This window comes from Rhinatrema bivittatum, chromosome 8 (genome assembly GCF_901001135.1).
Source record: "Rhinatrema bivittatum chromosome 8, aRhiBiv1.1, whole genome shotgun sequence".
In the NCBI taxonomy this organism is placed as follows: domain Eukaryota; kingdom Metazoa; phylum Chordata; class Amphibia; order Gymnophiona; family Rhinatrematidae; genus Rhinatrema; species Rhinatrema bivittatum.
In genome coordinates, this window is record NC_042622.1 from 260,390,813 (window position 1) to 260,406,014 (window position 15,202).

Here is a 15,202-nt window from a genome sequence, read left to right on the forward strand (position 1 = left end):
TGACAAAACGATGGTGTCACTTTGTATGTGTGTGTGGTCTTCTCTCTTTAGATGTTCGTCACTCGGAGGAACTCTCGCTCCTGAGGGCTCCAGAAGAGAAGGAGAAGAAAAGAAAGAAGGACAAGGATGTGGAGTGTGAGGATATCCATGACCTGACGGGCCTGGTCCTCCCTGGAGGTGGGTTTTCCCACAGTTTGACCTTGGTAACTTCCATAGCTCTTGCATACATCGTGCTTTTGTAGCCCATGGACAAGGGGGATGGTGCTTATCATGAAACTTCCTGGATGAAGGCCACATTTGAAGTCCTTTACTTGCCTCTTGGCTTCCAAAGGATTTTCTGTGAAATGTGGTTGTCTCAGAGGGTGATACTTGCTCTTCTGCTGTGAGACTACTGGATCTGAGTGATCTAATCCTCCCTAGCTGCAACACTATCTCCAGCTCGAGGAAGGAGCTTGTGCCTTCCTCCTTTCCATCACCTTTTCCTCCCTCTCCTGCCCTTCACAGGGTCCACACAACAGCTGTATAATGGCATGCCGGCATACTTCACTGATAGCCCCGAAACAGAGGAGTGTTATAAGGTGCTGACCGTCAGTCAGACCAACCTCACACCAGAACACATTGCGAAAATCTACCAGCCGGGATCAGTGGTGGATAAAACGCAGATCAACAGCAGGTAAGAGGAGACAATGGAGTTCCAGTACACCTCCTGCTCAGTGCCAGGTATGACTTTCTACTTCTTCATTTTCTTAGGTGGCTTGACTCTTCCCGATCCCTCATGCAGCAGGAGGTGAAGGAGCATGACAAATTATGGCTTCGATTCAAGTATTATAGTTTCTTTGACCTGGAGCCAAAGGTGAGTATGTGGAGATCAGGGACAGTGATATTGGAAAAAGTCTGGAATCACAGCCCAAGCAAATGCAGCACTCTCTGTATTGCCTCGGTGCAATCCTCACACAGACAGGCATTAGCCTGATAAAGAATTTCCAAACACATCTTGATAATGTTATCCATACATATATCCTGTCAGCTTCAGAAGGAGGCAGTCTTTGACACAATTATGTAAATATTAAGGAGGGCATTAGCAGTAAATTTGAGAGAGAGATCATTCCCAACATGCCCTGGCTTATGAATGAAGTTCATTCCTGTCAAGGTATGTGCAAAATAAACCCTTTTGGAGACACTGCCCCTGTCAGGTACAGCACAGGCAGCAGCAGGCTTCCCTTGCACATGCATGTTTTCCTATCACAGTACAGCACAGGCAGTAGCAGTGCAAGCTTCCTTCATAAGCACACTCTGCTTCAACACAGAACAGGTACCTCATGGGTAGCAGCACTGCAAGCTTTCCCCCCACACTGCCCCATCACAGAATGCGTGCAGTCCAGGCAGCAACAGTACAAACTTCCTTCACATACTGCTCCATCATAGAACAGGTACAGTAAGGGCAGCGGCTGTGTGAACATCACACAGACACACTGCCTCGTCATGGAACAGCTACAGCACCAGCGGTATCTTTGAGAGTCAGAGCTCATTCTCCATGTCCCAGTCAATCCTCGGTCTTTCTGAGGCTGCCAACATTCAGTATCAGGTAGAATAAACAATAATGGGGCTAATGCAATAAATCTGTGCGGAAAACGAGTGCTCGGTGTTGAGCGCCTGCTTTCCTAACGCGTGCCCAGCTACCTCTTCCTGGGCGCGCAATCGAATATTTAAATGAGGGGTCACGCTGCCAAGAGGGCGCTAGGGTCAAATGTGCGTCTCTAGCACCTCCTTGGCAGCGGGTGCCCAGGAGAGGTGACTGTCAGCGCCCCTTTTCCTATCCTGACTACCATTAAGTCTTAGGATGTACAGAAAAGCAGTATTTTCTGCTTTTCTATACACGTTTTGGGCTGCTCAGAAATTAACGCCTGCTCTGGGCCTTTGCATGTGATAAGAGCTATTAGCTTCATGGAGGGTTGGACGCACGTTTTGGACGTGCTAATCCCCTTATAGAATAAGAGGTTGTGGACACCCATCCAAAACCTGTGTCCAACCATGGGTTAAACAATGCGCTCAGCTGTGTGAACTATATTCCATCGGCCCCAATGTTGGTTGTAGTGATAACAACTGAGACTTGAGGCAAGAGCCAACATTTGGACTCAAGAGATATGCACCCACCATTCTTTGAGCTCATGTGAGGTTGGATAATTCACTGTAGGCCAGTTGTTGATGCTAGATTTGATGATAGCCTGTCCTTTCCTATGTGTATTTCAGTATGACACAGTGCGCATTAATCAACTATATGAGCAGGCACGCTGGGCCATTCTCCTGGAGGAGATTGACTGCACTGAGGAAGAGATGATGGTCTTTGCAGCTCTGCAGGTACTAGAAATGCAGGGCTGATGGTTGCGGGTGTGAACTTGGGCACTGGTGATGTGAATATTCAGGCCTCAAAATGCTGCCTCCCCTCCCCTTTCTCATCCTGCCCCCCCTACCCATCTTCCCTAGCTGCACTGCTCTGCCAATGATCATCTTAAGTTCCTGTGTACACCCATCTTTGTCTGAACACTGCCAACTCCATCCCACCCTCATATCACAGGTCTTACAAACAAAATCACAGACCTGGAGGCCACCGTGGTGGAGGTGAACTTGGACAGATTTGAAATCACTGAGCTGTGCTGCATGGAAATCAGGACTGTGATATCCTAGACTGTATTTTCTTCAGAAGATACAGAACAGGGTTAATAGAGTGGGTAAGAGATATGGGTGGGGTGGGGGCTAGCATTGGTTTACATAAGGAAATATCTGTTCATCTACCCAAAGTAGTAGAGAACCAGAGAGGAAGACAACTGGACTGCCTGAATGGGCCAAATGGTCCTTATCTCCAAATATTCCTGTTCACACACCAGATCAGTCCAAACTACTGGATTTTGCCTCTCTGCCAGCAGTGGAGATAGAAAAGCTTACCTGACACTGCTACATAACTTAGTGTGCCACCTGCAGTCCCTCGGTATTTGTCTCCAGCAGATGGTAGAGGTATAAAACTTGGAGTTAAAGGAAAAAAAGAGGAGAGAGAGATTTATTTCAAGAACTTCCTCTTAGAGTGGTGTTAGGTCCTTGGTGGGGGGCCATCCTGCCTGGTTGAGGTGGACGAGCAGGGGGATGGTGACCCTTGGTGGTGGCTAGTCCCTGAACGCTGAGAGGGTTTTTATTAGCTGGTAGTCCAGTTCCCTTGATTCCCCCCCCCCCCCCCCCCCCCCCCCGGAGAGCCCTAGAGAAACAGCTAGCGCTCTGCAGCATTCAGGAAAGTACTTTGTTTTTTTTGCAGTTAATTTTTTTCTTTTTTTTGTTTAAGGCGGCTTGGAGAGGGGTTCTTGACTGGCTGGCTCTGAGTGATTGGTGATCACTCCAGACACAGGTGCGAGCTGGCGGTAGCTGGAGGTCCTGACCACTGTGACAAGCAACGAGGAGGCACATGGCGCCGCCAGGGATCGCGGAAAGGCCTGCCGCTTGAATGGAGATATGTACCCTCTTCTAAACCGTACAGATTTGTGCGTGTGCTGCAACTCTGGGGAAGAAGGCAGCTCAGACGGTGCAGGCTCCATTTTGGCACATAAGAGCGCAGACTCTGTTTAGCGTGTGTGAGACCAATGAGGTCATTGGGAGCCACCACAGATCCTTTTCCCATTAGTGCAGGAATGACAGCCATCTTGAGTGCAGGCACAGCAGCACGGGAGGCAGGGGATTCCCCTCCTATCTTTTTGCCTGCTGTGCAGAGTCCCATGGAGGGGCGAGGAAGCCTTGGATTACTGCTCCACAGATCCTATCTGACTAGAAAGGCAGCAAGGGAGAAGCACCCTCGTACCCAGTGTCAGCTGCAAGGTGACTCGCGGCCTGGAAAAAGGCCCAAGGTGAGCTGCAAAAAGACATCGCCTAACATTCGTAGGGAGCTTGGCTTGGCTGAGCAGCAAGGCAGCCCTATAGAGGAGTCTGAGGACCCTGAAGACTATGATGGTCCGCCAAATGGGTCTCCAGGGCCAGAGTCCCCTCAGGACATTTCAGATCCAGAGGAGGTGCCAGTGAGTGAAGGGGATGGTTCTAAGGTGGTCTGTCTGTTTTGCAGGGAACAATTGTGGCCCTTGACTCCACATGTGCTTAAAGAGCTAGGCATTAAACTTCCTCAGGAGGAAGAAGTGGACCCTGACATGGACAGCTTGAGAGGTCCAGCTAAGGCTTTTCCCTTCCACAGGTCAGTAAAGAAGCTGGTTGTCAGAGAGTGGGACACCCCTGAGACCGGTTTAAAAGTTGGAAGGGTAATGGCGAAGTTGTACCCGTTACTGGAGGAGACTCTCAAGCTTTTGATGATTCTGAAGGTAGATGCTCCGGTCTCTTCTGGTGATAGGGTCTGCCGTGCTGAAAGATGTGCAGGTCTGGAAGCTGGAAGTTCACCTCAACAGGAATTGGGAGGTTTTTGTTTTGGGTATCCAGGCTGCAGTATGCAGCAGTTTTATGCTGAGAGCTTGTTTTGTTCTGGGTTCAGCAGTTGTAGGCGAAGGAGATGTCTTCATTGTCCTCCATGAAACAGGCAGAGCACTCGGAGGCTGCAGTAACCTATGTGGTGGATGCCTTGTATGACTTGATTAGGATATCCTCTAGAATTATGATGTCCACGATTTTGGCCAGGTGACCGCTATGGTTAAGAAACTGGTCTGCAGATATTTGGTCAGTCTTAGGAAGGGATACTCTTATTCAAAAACAAGCTATTGTTCGGGGAAAATTTAGAGCAGGTGGTGAAGCATCTGGGAGAGTCCAAGGGGCATAAATTACCAGAGGACAAGCTGAAGGGAGGAAAGAAATCCTTTCTCACCCATTCGTGTTTTAGAGACAATACAAGATGTTGGCAGAACAGAGGCTCTTCGATGGTACAGAACCATAGCTTGGGCAGGGCCCAGTCCTTTTGAGACGGGTGAAAACCGACCTGAGATATCCCTGGTCAAGGAACCGGGGGAACTAAGTCTTCACATTGAAATGAGGCCGGTCCACTCTTCTCTTCTGGCTATCGGGGGGGGGGGGGGGGCAGTTAGCCCACTTTTATAAGGAAAGGACCAAAATCACAATAGGTCTTGGAAGTGATAAAGACGGCTGCATGTTTGATTTTGCTCTCCCGGTGCGGGAAGCCTACATAGTCACCCTTTACACTCCTTACATCAAACACGGTGGACCGCTTGCAATAGCTAGGAGCGATAGTGCCGGTTCCATTTATTTCGTGGTCCTGAAAAAGGAAGGGACATTCAGACTGATTTGGGATTTAAAGAAGGTGAATGTGGCCCTCAAGGTACCACAGTTTCGTATGGAGATTCTGCATTTGGTCCTGGGAGACCATTTTCAATTTTGCACCCTTTCTTTTGGTGTGGAGACAGCTCCACTTATGTTCCCCCAAAGTCATGCATGTTGTGGTGGCAGCCCTTTGGAAAGAAGGAGTGCTGGTACACCCATATCTGGATGACTGGCTCATTCATGCAAAGTTGGCAGACCTCTGTCAGCTGGCGATATATAGAGGTTGAGGACTCTGGGCTAAGTGATGAACCCACATCACAAGTTCACCATCTGTTGCAACTCATGGTGCCCAGAGTTTGGGATTATTTGCAGGTCCTGCATCTATGGCATCGATGCTAGAGCTAGTTCCCTGGGAGTTCTCGCATATGCAGCCCCTTCAAAGAACGCTCCTCTCCTGTAGGAACCCGTAGTTGGAGGGGTTTCAAATTACTCTTCCCTTCAGGTTGCGCGCACGTTATAAAATCAGGTGCGCACATGTACGCTTGTGCGCAACCTTTTAAAATCTACCCCATAGTGTCCATCACGTATGTTAAAAGCTGGTTTCCACTCGTCGCCCACCTTGATTCAGACAGGGTTATATGCCCCACTTAGATTCCATTTAGTGAAAATCTTTGCACCTTGAAGGAGGTCAAAAAGCTCAGATATTAATGGTAATGGATAACTGTCCTTTTTCGTGATAGTGTTCGACCCCTGGTAATCACTACATGACCTGACAGAGCCATCCTTTTTTGCCTCAAAGAAGAATCCGGCCTCAGCCAGGGAGGAAGCAGGGCAGATAAAATCTCATTCCAAATTTTCCCAAATATATTCGCATGTAGCTTGGGTCTCAGGAAGTGACAAGGAGTAGACTCTTCCCCACAGGGGCTTGGCATCCAGAAGGAGCGAGGAGGAGGCAGGGTTTGACTTTTTTTTAGAAAAAATGTCTTTGAAGGCTGCATACTGTGGAAGGAGCCCCAGCAGGGTTGTAGCTACTGTTAAACAGCGAGGAGGTTCCACATTCTCCAGTCAAGAGGCCCAACAGTCTTGACCCCATCTGGTGAGTTGAAGGGTAGCCCAATCAAATTGGGGAACAGTTCTGCTGGAGCCAGGGCAATCCCAGAACAATGGGATGGATGGCTCTGGGGATCACGTGTAAACAAAGTTCCTCATGGTGGAGATGGCCCATGCGTAGGGTCACAGATATGGTGGCCAAGTTGATCTGACCAGGCAGAGGGTCTCCAAGGATGGACAAGATTAACAGGGGAGAGGTTCTCCGGATTGTAGGAATGAGAAGTTGGTTCACCAGCATTTCTATGATAAAGTTCCTGCCAGAACCTGAGTCCATGAATGCTTGGGTGGAGAAGCTGATGTGACCCAATTCCAAGGTCACAGGTAATAGTAATTAGGGAACTGGGGTAGTAAGGCCTAAGGTTATCTCCCCACTGGACTCTAGGTGCTGGAGTTTCCTGGCTTCAATGGGCATTGAGCCATGAGATGCCCCCGAACAAGAAAAATTTAGACTAAGGCTTGGCTGCTTGCGGTGAAGCCTTTCCTCTGGGGCCATTTGCATGGGCTCTTCAGGAGAGGCAGAGGTCGGAGAAGCAGGGGATGGAGGCGAAAGCCACTGGAACCGGAGTGCCGAGGTAATATTCTTGCGCAGGGGGCGAACTTCCCATCTCCTTTGCTGGAGTCTGTGGTCAGTCTTCCCAGTGAGGGCAGTGATCTCTTCTAAAGAGACTGGGAGGTCCTGAGCTGGAAGTTCGTCCTTGATTTTAAGTGCCACACCCTTCAGGAAGATGGGGATGAGGCAGTCTTCCCACCAGTTGAGCTCGGTAGCTAAGGTCCGAAATTCGATGATGTATTCCGCAGTGTTCTGGAGCCCTGGTGGAGATGCAGCAAATTGGAGCCCATGGTGACCATCCGGCCTGGCTCTTTGAAGACTGTCCGGAACTAGTCAGTGAATTGCTTTAGGTTATGCAGCAAATGATCTGCATGCTACCAAAGGGGAGAGGCCCATGCTAGGGCTATTCCATTCAAAAGTGAAAGGATATACATGGTTTTCATGAGATCATCCGGGAAAAGTGGCTCCTTTAACGAGAAGTGCAATCTGCACCGATTCACTAAATCCTGGCACCACTTGTGGTCTCCAGCATACCAGGGCAGATCTGGTAGGTGGGGTATGGGACAGTTGAGAACTATGGGCAGTGGTGTTGCTGGTACAGGAAGTGGCGGGTCCATCCTGGAGGAAAGTGCATCCAGTCATGTGGACAATCGGTCCATTGTAGTCGCCAGAATCTTTTGTTGGTCTTATAGCTTATAGGTGAGACCTGGGGTGGCCTGCAGCGTCATGTCCACCGGATCCATGGTCTCAGCAATCAGTTGGATTTTGTGGACCCTTGTACTGAGGTGGAGTTTACGTAACCTGCAGAGCAGATATGGCACAGGCAAACCCGGAAACAGGCAGGGGTCAGTGGTAGGCGGCATTCAAGGAAGTCCAGGAGGTCAGCTAAGGTCAATACTAGGTATCCGTCTGAAGTGAAGGCAGGGCAGGAAGGTGAGGAGCAGAGCAGATGGGCAGATAAGGAGCTATGGAACACTGAAGGAACTGAAGAACAAGGACATAGGATGTTAAAACTGAAGATAAAGAAACAGGAACCAGAAAACGTAGACGCTGGAGCAATTTGCACTACTTAGACAGTAGGGAGAACTGTTGCCGAGGCAAGGAAGACGTGTCTTTTTATAGGCCTATAAGTATGAGGTCATCAAGGGGTGCTGCTGGCCTTTTCCCACCGTAGGTCCTTTAAAGGAGGAGATGTCGGGGACGCGTACCTCCGGGGAAGCCTGGGTACTATTGTCGGCGTACTTGCTGTGAGGAACATCGGCGGCATCTTCTTGCATTGAGGCGCAATGTCCTGCCGCACTGGAGAGCAGCTTGGTGGTGTTGGAATAGGATGGATGAGGCCCAGCCAGGGGGTAAATACAGAAGTTTGCGGGGGAGACCCTCAGACCGAGAAATGCAACAGAATTGCGATACCACTCGCGGGGGCCCATTCCGTGAGCAGCCTCTCACATCCAGTCCAATGACGCCGGCCCCATGCTTCCTTCGTAGCATGGAGTGCCGCTGCCATTTCTGCCACCGCCACTGTTGTCTTCGGCAGGCCCAACCCTGCTGCAGGCCTCTCTCCATCTTTGCGGCTGGGAGCCGCCGGTGCCGCTTATCTTCACATCTGAGTGCCACTGACATAACTCCTGCGCAGCTTGACTGCCACTCTTGCCGACATCGTCCTTCGTTGCGGCACAGAGCCGCCACCAACACCATCTTCACAGCAGGGACGCCACCAACGCTGCTGCTTTTGCCCTGACATCAGGCTCCTGCTTAGGCATGCGCATGTGCCTCTTAGAGCCTTAAAGAGCCCACGGCGGGAAAACTCCCGCGGCCCCTACTGATGATGTCACTGCCTTGTATTGCTTTCAGCCCTATAAAAGGGCGCTCTCTCAGTTCCTCAGGGCCTTTGCAAGGGAGTTCATGGTCGTCCATGGTGTGTCTTCCTTCAAGGTCTTCTGTGGTCATCGCTCTGTTTGATGGTCTTCATGTTCTTCATTGGATGTTCCTTTTGTTCTGGTTCCTGGTTTCCTTTTCCCTCGTTGGAGCTCCGTCATGTTTCTTATTCTGTGTTCCTGGTCTCTTGCCAGTTCCTTGTCCAGTCTTCTAAATCTTCGTCTCATTTGAATCTTCAACCAAGTTCCTGATATTCCGGTTTTTGTTCCAAGGTCAGCCTTCTGGATTCTCCCTCAACTTTCCTCCAGGTGTGCCAGCATCATGATCCATGATCAGCCACGGGCGGCTATGTATGGTGCTTCCTGGCACAGGGCCTGTTTCGAAGTCCGTCTTCGCTGGATCAAGTTGTTGGAGTCCATCCTTGTTTTTAGATTCAATATTTCAAGTCAAGTCTCGAGTTCCTGTTCGTGTTCCAAGTTCTGGGCTCGTGGAGCTTGTCCAGCCAGCAGATCACCATGGTTCCTCCTTCCAAGCCATGTTCCTCATTCCTAGTGTTGTCCTGATACCTGTCTTCCTCTGAGTCTCAGTCCTGAGCCTGTCCCGCCCCGCCCCCCCCCCCCCCTATATGGCCCGCGACCAACCAGTGGCAGGTTGAGTAGGGCGCGCAGTGGGACAGTGTGGTCCGCGACCAGCCCACGGGGGGCTGTGTAGGGCTTGCTGAGTTGCAGTACCCCAGGAAGCTGGACTCCTCCTGTACCTCACTCTCCGTCTCAAGTTCCAAGGCTTTGAGTCTTCGTGTCAAATTCCAAGTCTTCAGAGTCTTCGTCCAAGTTCCATGTTGTGTCCTGTCCTCTGCCTTTGTCCTGACGCAGAAGCTGTTCCCAAGTGGCAGGTCCGAAAGGGCCATACTAGGTCAGACCAAGGGTCCATCAAGCCCAGTATTCTGTTTCTAACAGTGGCCAATCCAAGTCACAAGTACCAGGCAAGTACCCAAACATTAGATAGATCACAAGCTACTATTGCTTATTAATTACTGTAATAGCAGTTTATGGATTTATCCCCTAGGAACTTATCCAAACCTTTTTTAAACCCAGTTACACTAACTGCTGTAACTACATCCTCTGGCAACGAATTCCAGAGCTTAACTATGCGCTGAGTGAAAAAGAATTTTCTTTGATTTTGTTATGGAAACGTGTTTTGGGGATCCTTGGGTACTGTGGAGATGACCACGCCCACGGGGAGGAGCCCCGTGAGGAGCCACAGCACTGGGCTAGACTCGTACACACAAAACACAGAATAGTTCTTTATTGTACAGCTTGGTGATCTCCACCAGAGGTGGCAGTAGTGAGGCAGTCTGTGGTTGTATTCTCAGGGACCTCTGCAGAGGGAGTCCTTCTCTCCTTGATGACGTCAGGAGGTTCTGCAGCAGGTCTCCCAGCGAGGAGATACTGTGGATGAGAGAGACTGAGAGTTAGAGTACTCACTAGTTGTAGCTGTTGGTATGCGATTCCACCAGGTCTGTTGTAGAATGTATAGGCAGGGAGAGCAGGCCCTCGAGGAGCGAGTACCTGTTTATTTTAATTATTTATTTAAAATCTTTTCTATACCGTCGTTTAGTAATGCACCATCACAACGGTTTACAGAGAGGCCCGTATATTTAAGTTTGGGTAAAAATTTTCTAACAAAGTGCCAATAAAGTTTCGTTTACATGTTTTAATAATATAAGGTATATGATAAGTGACATGGATCTTGTCCATTTATATGATTAATAGGGTAACCATACAAGTATTGTACTTTCTACAGAATTTCTCTAACATTAGTAATTAAATATGAGAAAAAATAATAAAATATGTAAATACGCATCTAGGTGACTTTGTGCTGTGTGTTGATGTTCCTTTGCCTGTTCATTTATATTTCTTATTCGCCGTTCTCACTATAAAATGCTTTTTTGAAAAGCCATGTTTTTAAACTTTTTTTTGAAGAGTTTTAAATCTCTCTGTAATCTTGTTCCCTGTAAGACACCTGAAATAAAGCAGCGGGTACCCAAGTTAGCAATTACCCCGAAGGGCAGAGAGAGAGCTTCCTGCGGTAGCACGAAAGTGGCAGAGTAGCATAGACAGGAACGGATTAGAGTCCTTGCTAACTCAGGGAGCTAGCAAATGAATGAAGGTAATATACCCGGATGGCATGACGTCAGCATGAGGGAACGCCCTCGAGTTTCGCACCAAGGGTGGTACAAGGATGTGGGTTGCGCGCAACCTAGTTAGGTACCTGGGAGGAACAATGGCGGGGAGGCTGCACCATAGCCGTTCTGGGGACGCCAGAGAGGTCGGCTTGACGATGCTGCGGTAGCCATCTTTCCCAGGTAAGCGGGAGGAGCTGAGATTAAGGTGAGGCAAGCGGGGCGAAGCCGTTGAAGACCGGACGCAAGAGATTTGTTTTAAATGAGCTACTTGTTAACTTCATGGAGTGCCCCCCTGGTCCTTCTATTATATAAGAGAGTAAATCATTGATTTACTTTAACTTGTTCAAGTCCTTTCATGATTTTGTAGACTTCTATCATATCCCCCCTCAATCGTCTCGTCTCCAAACTGAACAGTCCTAACTTCTTTAGCCTTTCCTCATAGGGCAGCCGTTCCATGCCCCTTATCATTTTGGTTGCCCTTCTCAGCATTTTCTCCAGTGCAGCTATATACTTTTTGAGATGCAGTGACCACAACTGCATACAGTATTCAAGGTGCGGTCTCACCATGGAGCGATACAGAGGCATTGCAGCATCCTCAGTTTTATTTTCCATTCTCTTCCTAATAATTCCTAACATTCTGTTTGCTTTTTGATCGCCACAGCACACTGGGACGACAATTTCAGTATATTATCCACTATGACGCCTAGATCTCTTTCCTGGGTGGTAACTCCTAAGATAGAACCTAAGATTGTGTAACTACAGCAAGGGTTATATTTCTCTATATGCATCACTTTGCATTTGTCCACATTAAATTTCATCTACCATTTGGAAGCTCAGTCTTCCAGTCTTGCAAGGTCCTACTGCAATTCACCACAATCCGCTTGAGATTTAACTACACTGCATAACTACTCTCGGTTATTGTTATAGTTATTCTCATCTTGGCTTGGATACAGGTCATAGTGATGGACTGCAGTTGGCACTCTAGGTTAAGTAGCAGTGTCAGTAAAGCTTTTCTTCTGTCTCCATCTACTGGCAGGGAGGTAAAACCCAGGAGTCTGGACTGATCTCTGGTATTCCGGGAATGAAAATTACAGGTATGAACCAATTTTCCCTTTACTTCTAGTTGTCTCCTGAATCAGAAAGGAAGTTAAACTATGCTTTTCTTTCTTTTTTTTTTTTTTTTTTATATCATCTTTATGTTCACCCCATCCTTTTCCTTAGCACTTTGCTTGTGCCATCCTATACTTGCCTCTTGATACAGTCATCAAAATCACGCCATCCTAAACTCCAGCCATGGCATCCAAAAGCCTATTCATGCCATCTAATCTGATCTATGCCATCTCCTTACCTCTCTCTACCATCCCTCCCAGTGTCATGACACCTGCATCTTGCAGGGGCAGAACTTGAAGCTGTGTGCTGCTTGGCTCAGACACCACAGTATGTATCCTGCATGTATAACTTATTATGTTTTTACTTTCAATTGTTCTTACTTGAATGACAGTAGAGTCAGTAGTTGGGAGTGATGTACTGGATGCTGCTGGCTCTGAGATAGGATAGCCAAAGACTATGGCTGACAGTAGCAGGAGAATATCAGGCCATCTTATTTCTGAGACAGCTTGGAACAGCCCCTTATTATTGTTAAGTATGTGATTTCATTAACTGGTTTCCTTCCAGTACCACATCAATAAACTATCCCTGACCTCTGACCCCCTGGAGCCTCATCGAGACCCTCGGCTGGATGACCTTGACTCAGCCCTTTCCCATTTAGAGGTCAAGCTGGACAGCGCCTCTCCAACAGATGTCTTGGTAAGAGGGTGGGGATAAAGAGTTTGCAGAATGCAGGAGCACAATGCAGATTCCCTGCTGAGCGTCACAGGAGGGTCATGCTCTATCTGTCCACATGCAGCTGATGTTTGTCACCTGCAAGACGTACAAAACCAGTTTGCAATCACAATTCAAGGGAAACTAAAATGACAGAGAATGCAGGAAAAAGCATCAAAGTGCTGTAGATTCATTTGGATTTCATACAGTGAACAAAACCTGCATCTTTAGAGTTTGCCATCAGTCTTCACACTTTTATATAAGCTACTAACAGTACCTCTGCCAATGCATTGAAGGCTAACTATCCCACTACAGGCCCAAGGCTTCTGAGACACAGTGGCTCAGCCAGGATTGGATGCCATGATTTTGTCCTGAGTGCCCTTGGACTGTATTAAATCAGCATGGCATAGCTCCTTTGCAGGGGACAGTCAGTCATACTAGGGAGGCTACCACAGTGACTGGTGCAGTATGTACTTATCTTCCATAGGACAGCATCACTGCCATTCCAGAGCTGAAGGAGAGCCTGCGCATATTCAGGTGAGGCTGCTCTTCTTCTTTGTCGCTTGCCCCTGAAACCCCCGTGGCTGCACATCTCTCATTCTGGACGTTATAGCACAGTCAGTCTTGTATGTATGCAAACTCGCCACAGCTCAAATGAATAATTCACAGGGATACTGAAACGTGTGCCCTATTCAGCACCAAACTCAGGTACAGATTCCTCAATAAAAGACTCAATATATGTCTCCTATCCAATGACCAAGCCACCTAAGATGATGCAACTTTTCTTCTCCATTCTCCCATAGATAACATTGTTATCATATTCTGCCCCCAACTATCACTTTTCTTCTACAGAGAACTTTTTTTTACTAGTCTTCCCTACCTCATCGTATATAAGCATTCTCCTTCAAGTATGCTTTACCCTATCATTCTCTGGCTTCTCCCTCTTCTCCTCCCTTAACTTCCCTGGCTTAACGTTTCTCCTATCTCCTTGCAGGCCCAAGAAGCTCACACTGAAAGGGTACAAGCAGCATTGGGTGGTCTTCAAGGAGACTTCAATTTCCTACTATAAAAGCAAAGAGGAGGCCCTGGGAGAGCCACTGCAGCAGCTGAATCTCAAAGGTAAAGGGTCAGATTCCTCCTCCCAAAACTCTACCCACCACCCTCTCCCATCTTCAACATGTGGATCAGGGTAGAGAGAATGGTGAGGCAGCATGGTTCCTCTGCTCCAGATCTTTCCAAGTCCCTAATCTTTAAGAACTTGTATGAGTTAATATGGCTGTAAATTACATCTAGCAGAAAGTTGAATAGAAATATCTAAAAAGAACATAGGTATTGATCCTTAATATACTGTATAAATGATCAAAGACAGTAAAACCATTTGAATCTGTCTTTATGTGTATAAGTGGAGTTAAAGCATCATTTCTGTGCCTTTCCAGTCAAGTACATATGGAAGGCAAATCTCACCAAACTTCCACTTTGCTACTTGAAAGTGGATATTCTGCAACAGCAGATGTGCCATCTAGCAGCAGCAGGAGGGAGACAGTAAAAGAGACAGACATAGAAGCATTATGGCGTGTGTGCTGCACAGCTGAACTGTGAAAAGCAAGAGGAGCCTCCTGCGAAGTGTGGCTAGACTAGGCCCTGGGCAATGCTGGGAGAGAGAGAGAGGAGTTTAGTGTGTGTGTCCTGCAGTGCCTGTCTCTTTAGCAGTTGTTTATTTTTTATTTATTTGTCACCCGATGATGAACTCTAGGTGACTTACAATGGTTACATACATAATCTGTAAGTAAAAAAATAATATAAAAACAACAAAAATTATTAAATGAAATACCAAAAAGTCAGGCAATATAGCAAAGGTTTATCATTCAAGAGAATGCCAGCCAAAAAAAGATGTTTTTTTAGCATTATCTTAAAAGATTTCGTGCAAGATGTCAAAAGCAGATCAACAGGCAACGAATTCCAAAAGGCAGGGGCTGCTATCCAAAAAAATTCTTTCTATGGTCTTCACAAGACGAGCAGTGTTCATTGATGGAACGTAAAGCAGGTGAAGGATTATACAAATGTAACCTAGCATTTGCCCAAGGAAGATAATCAAAAGTGACCAACTTATGAACCAAAGTTACTATCTTATATTTCACATGGTAAGAGATGAGCAGCCAATGAAGGTCAGCCAATACCGAGGAAATATGGTCTAGAATATTTCTTCCAGAAATCAGGTGGGCAGCGGCATTCTGCAGAGCTTGCAAAGCTTTGAATGCATGATCAAGCAAACCAATATATATTCAGAATTACAATAGTCAAGCAATAGTAAAACGAAAGCCTGAACAATTGTCTGGAAATTGGTAGCCTCTAGTAAAGGTTTAAATCCATGGAGAACTCTTAATTAAAAAAAAAAAACAGATCTC

General features: G+C 47.4%; 1 protein-coding gene across 1 annotated transcript in view; it reads left to right on the forward strand.

Moving 5' to 3' along the window:
• Positions 1–15,202, forward strand: part of FERMT3 (fermitin family member 3) — a 115,767-nt gene that overhangs the window by 40,286 nt on the left and 60,279 nt on the right. The window contains exons 4-10 of the mRNA XM_029614752.1: positions 52–177; positions 505–673; positions 751–853; positions 2,251–2,358; positions 12,651–12,782; positions 13,285–13,334; positions 13,792–13,916. Coding sequence (XP_029470612.1) covers positions 52–177; positions 505–673; positions 751–853; positions 2,251–2,358; positions 12,651–12,782; positions 13,285–13,334; positions 13,792–13,916 — 813 coding nt within the window. The remainder of the gene's footprint in view (positions 1–51; positions 178–504; positions 674–750; positions 854–2,250; positions 2,359–12,650; positions 12,783–13,284; positions 13,335–13,791; positions 13,917–15,202) is intronic.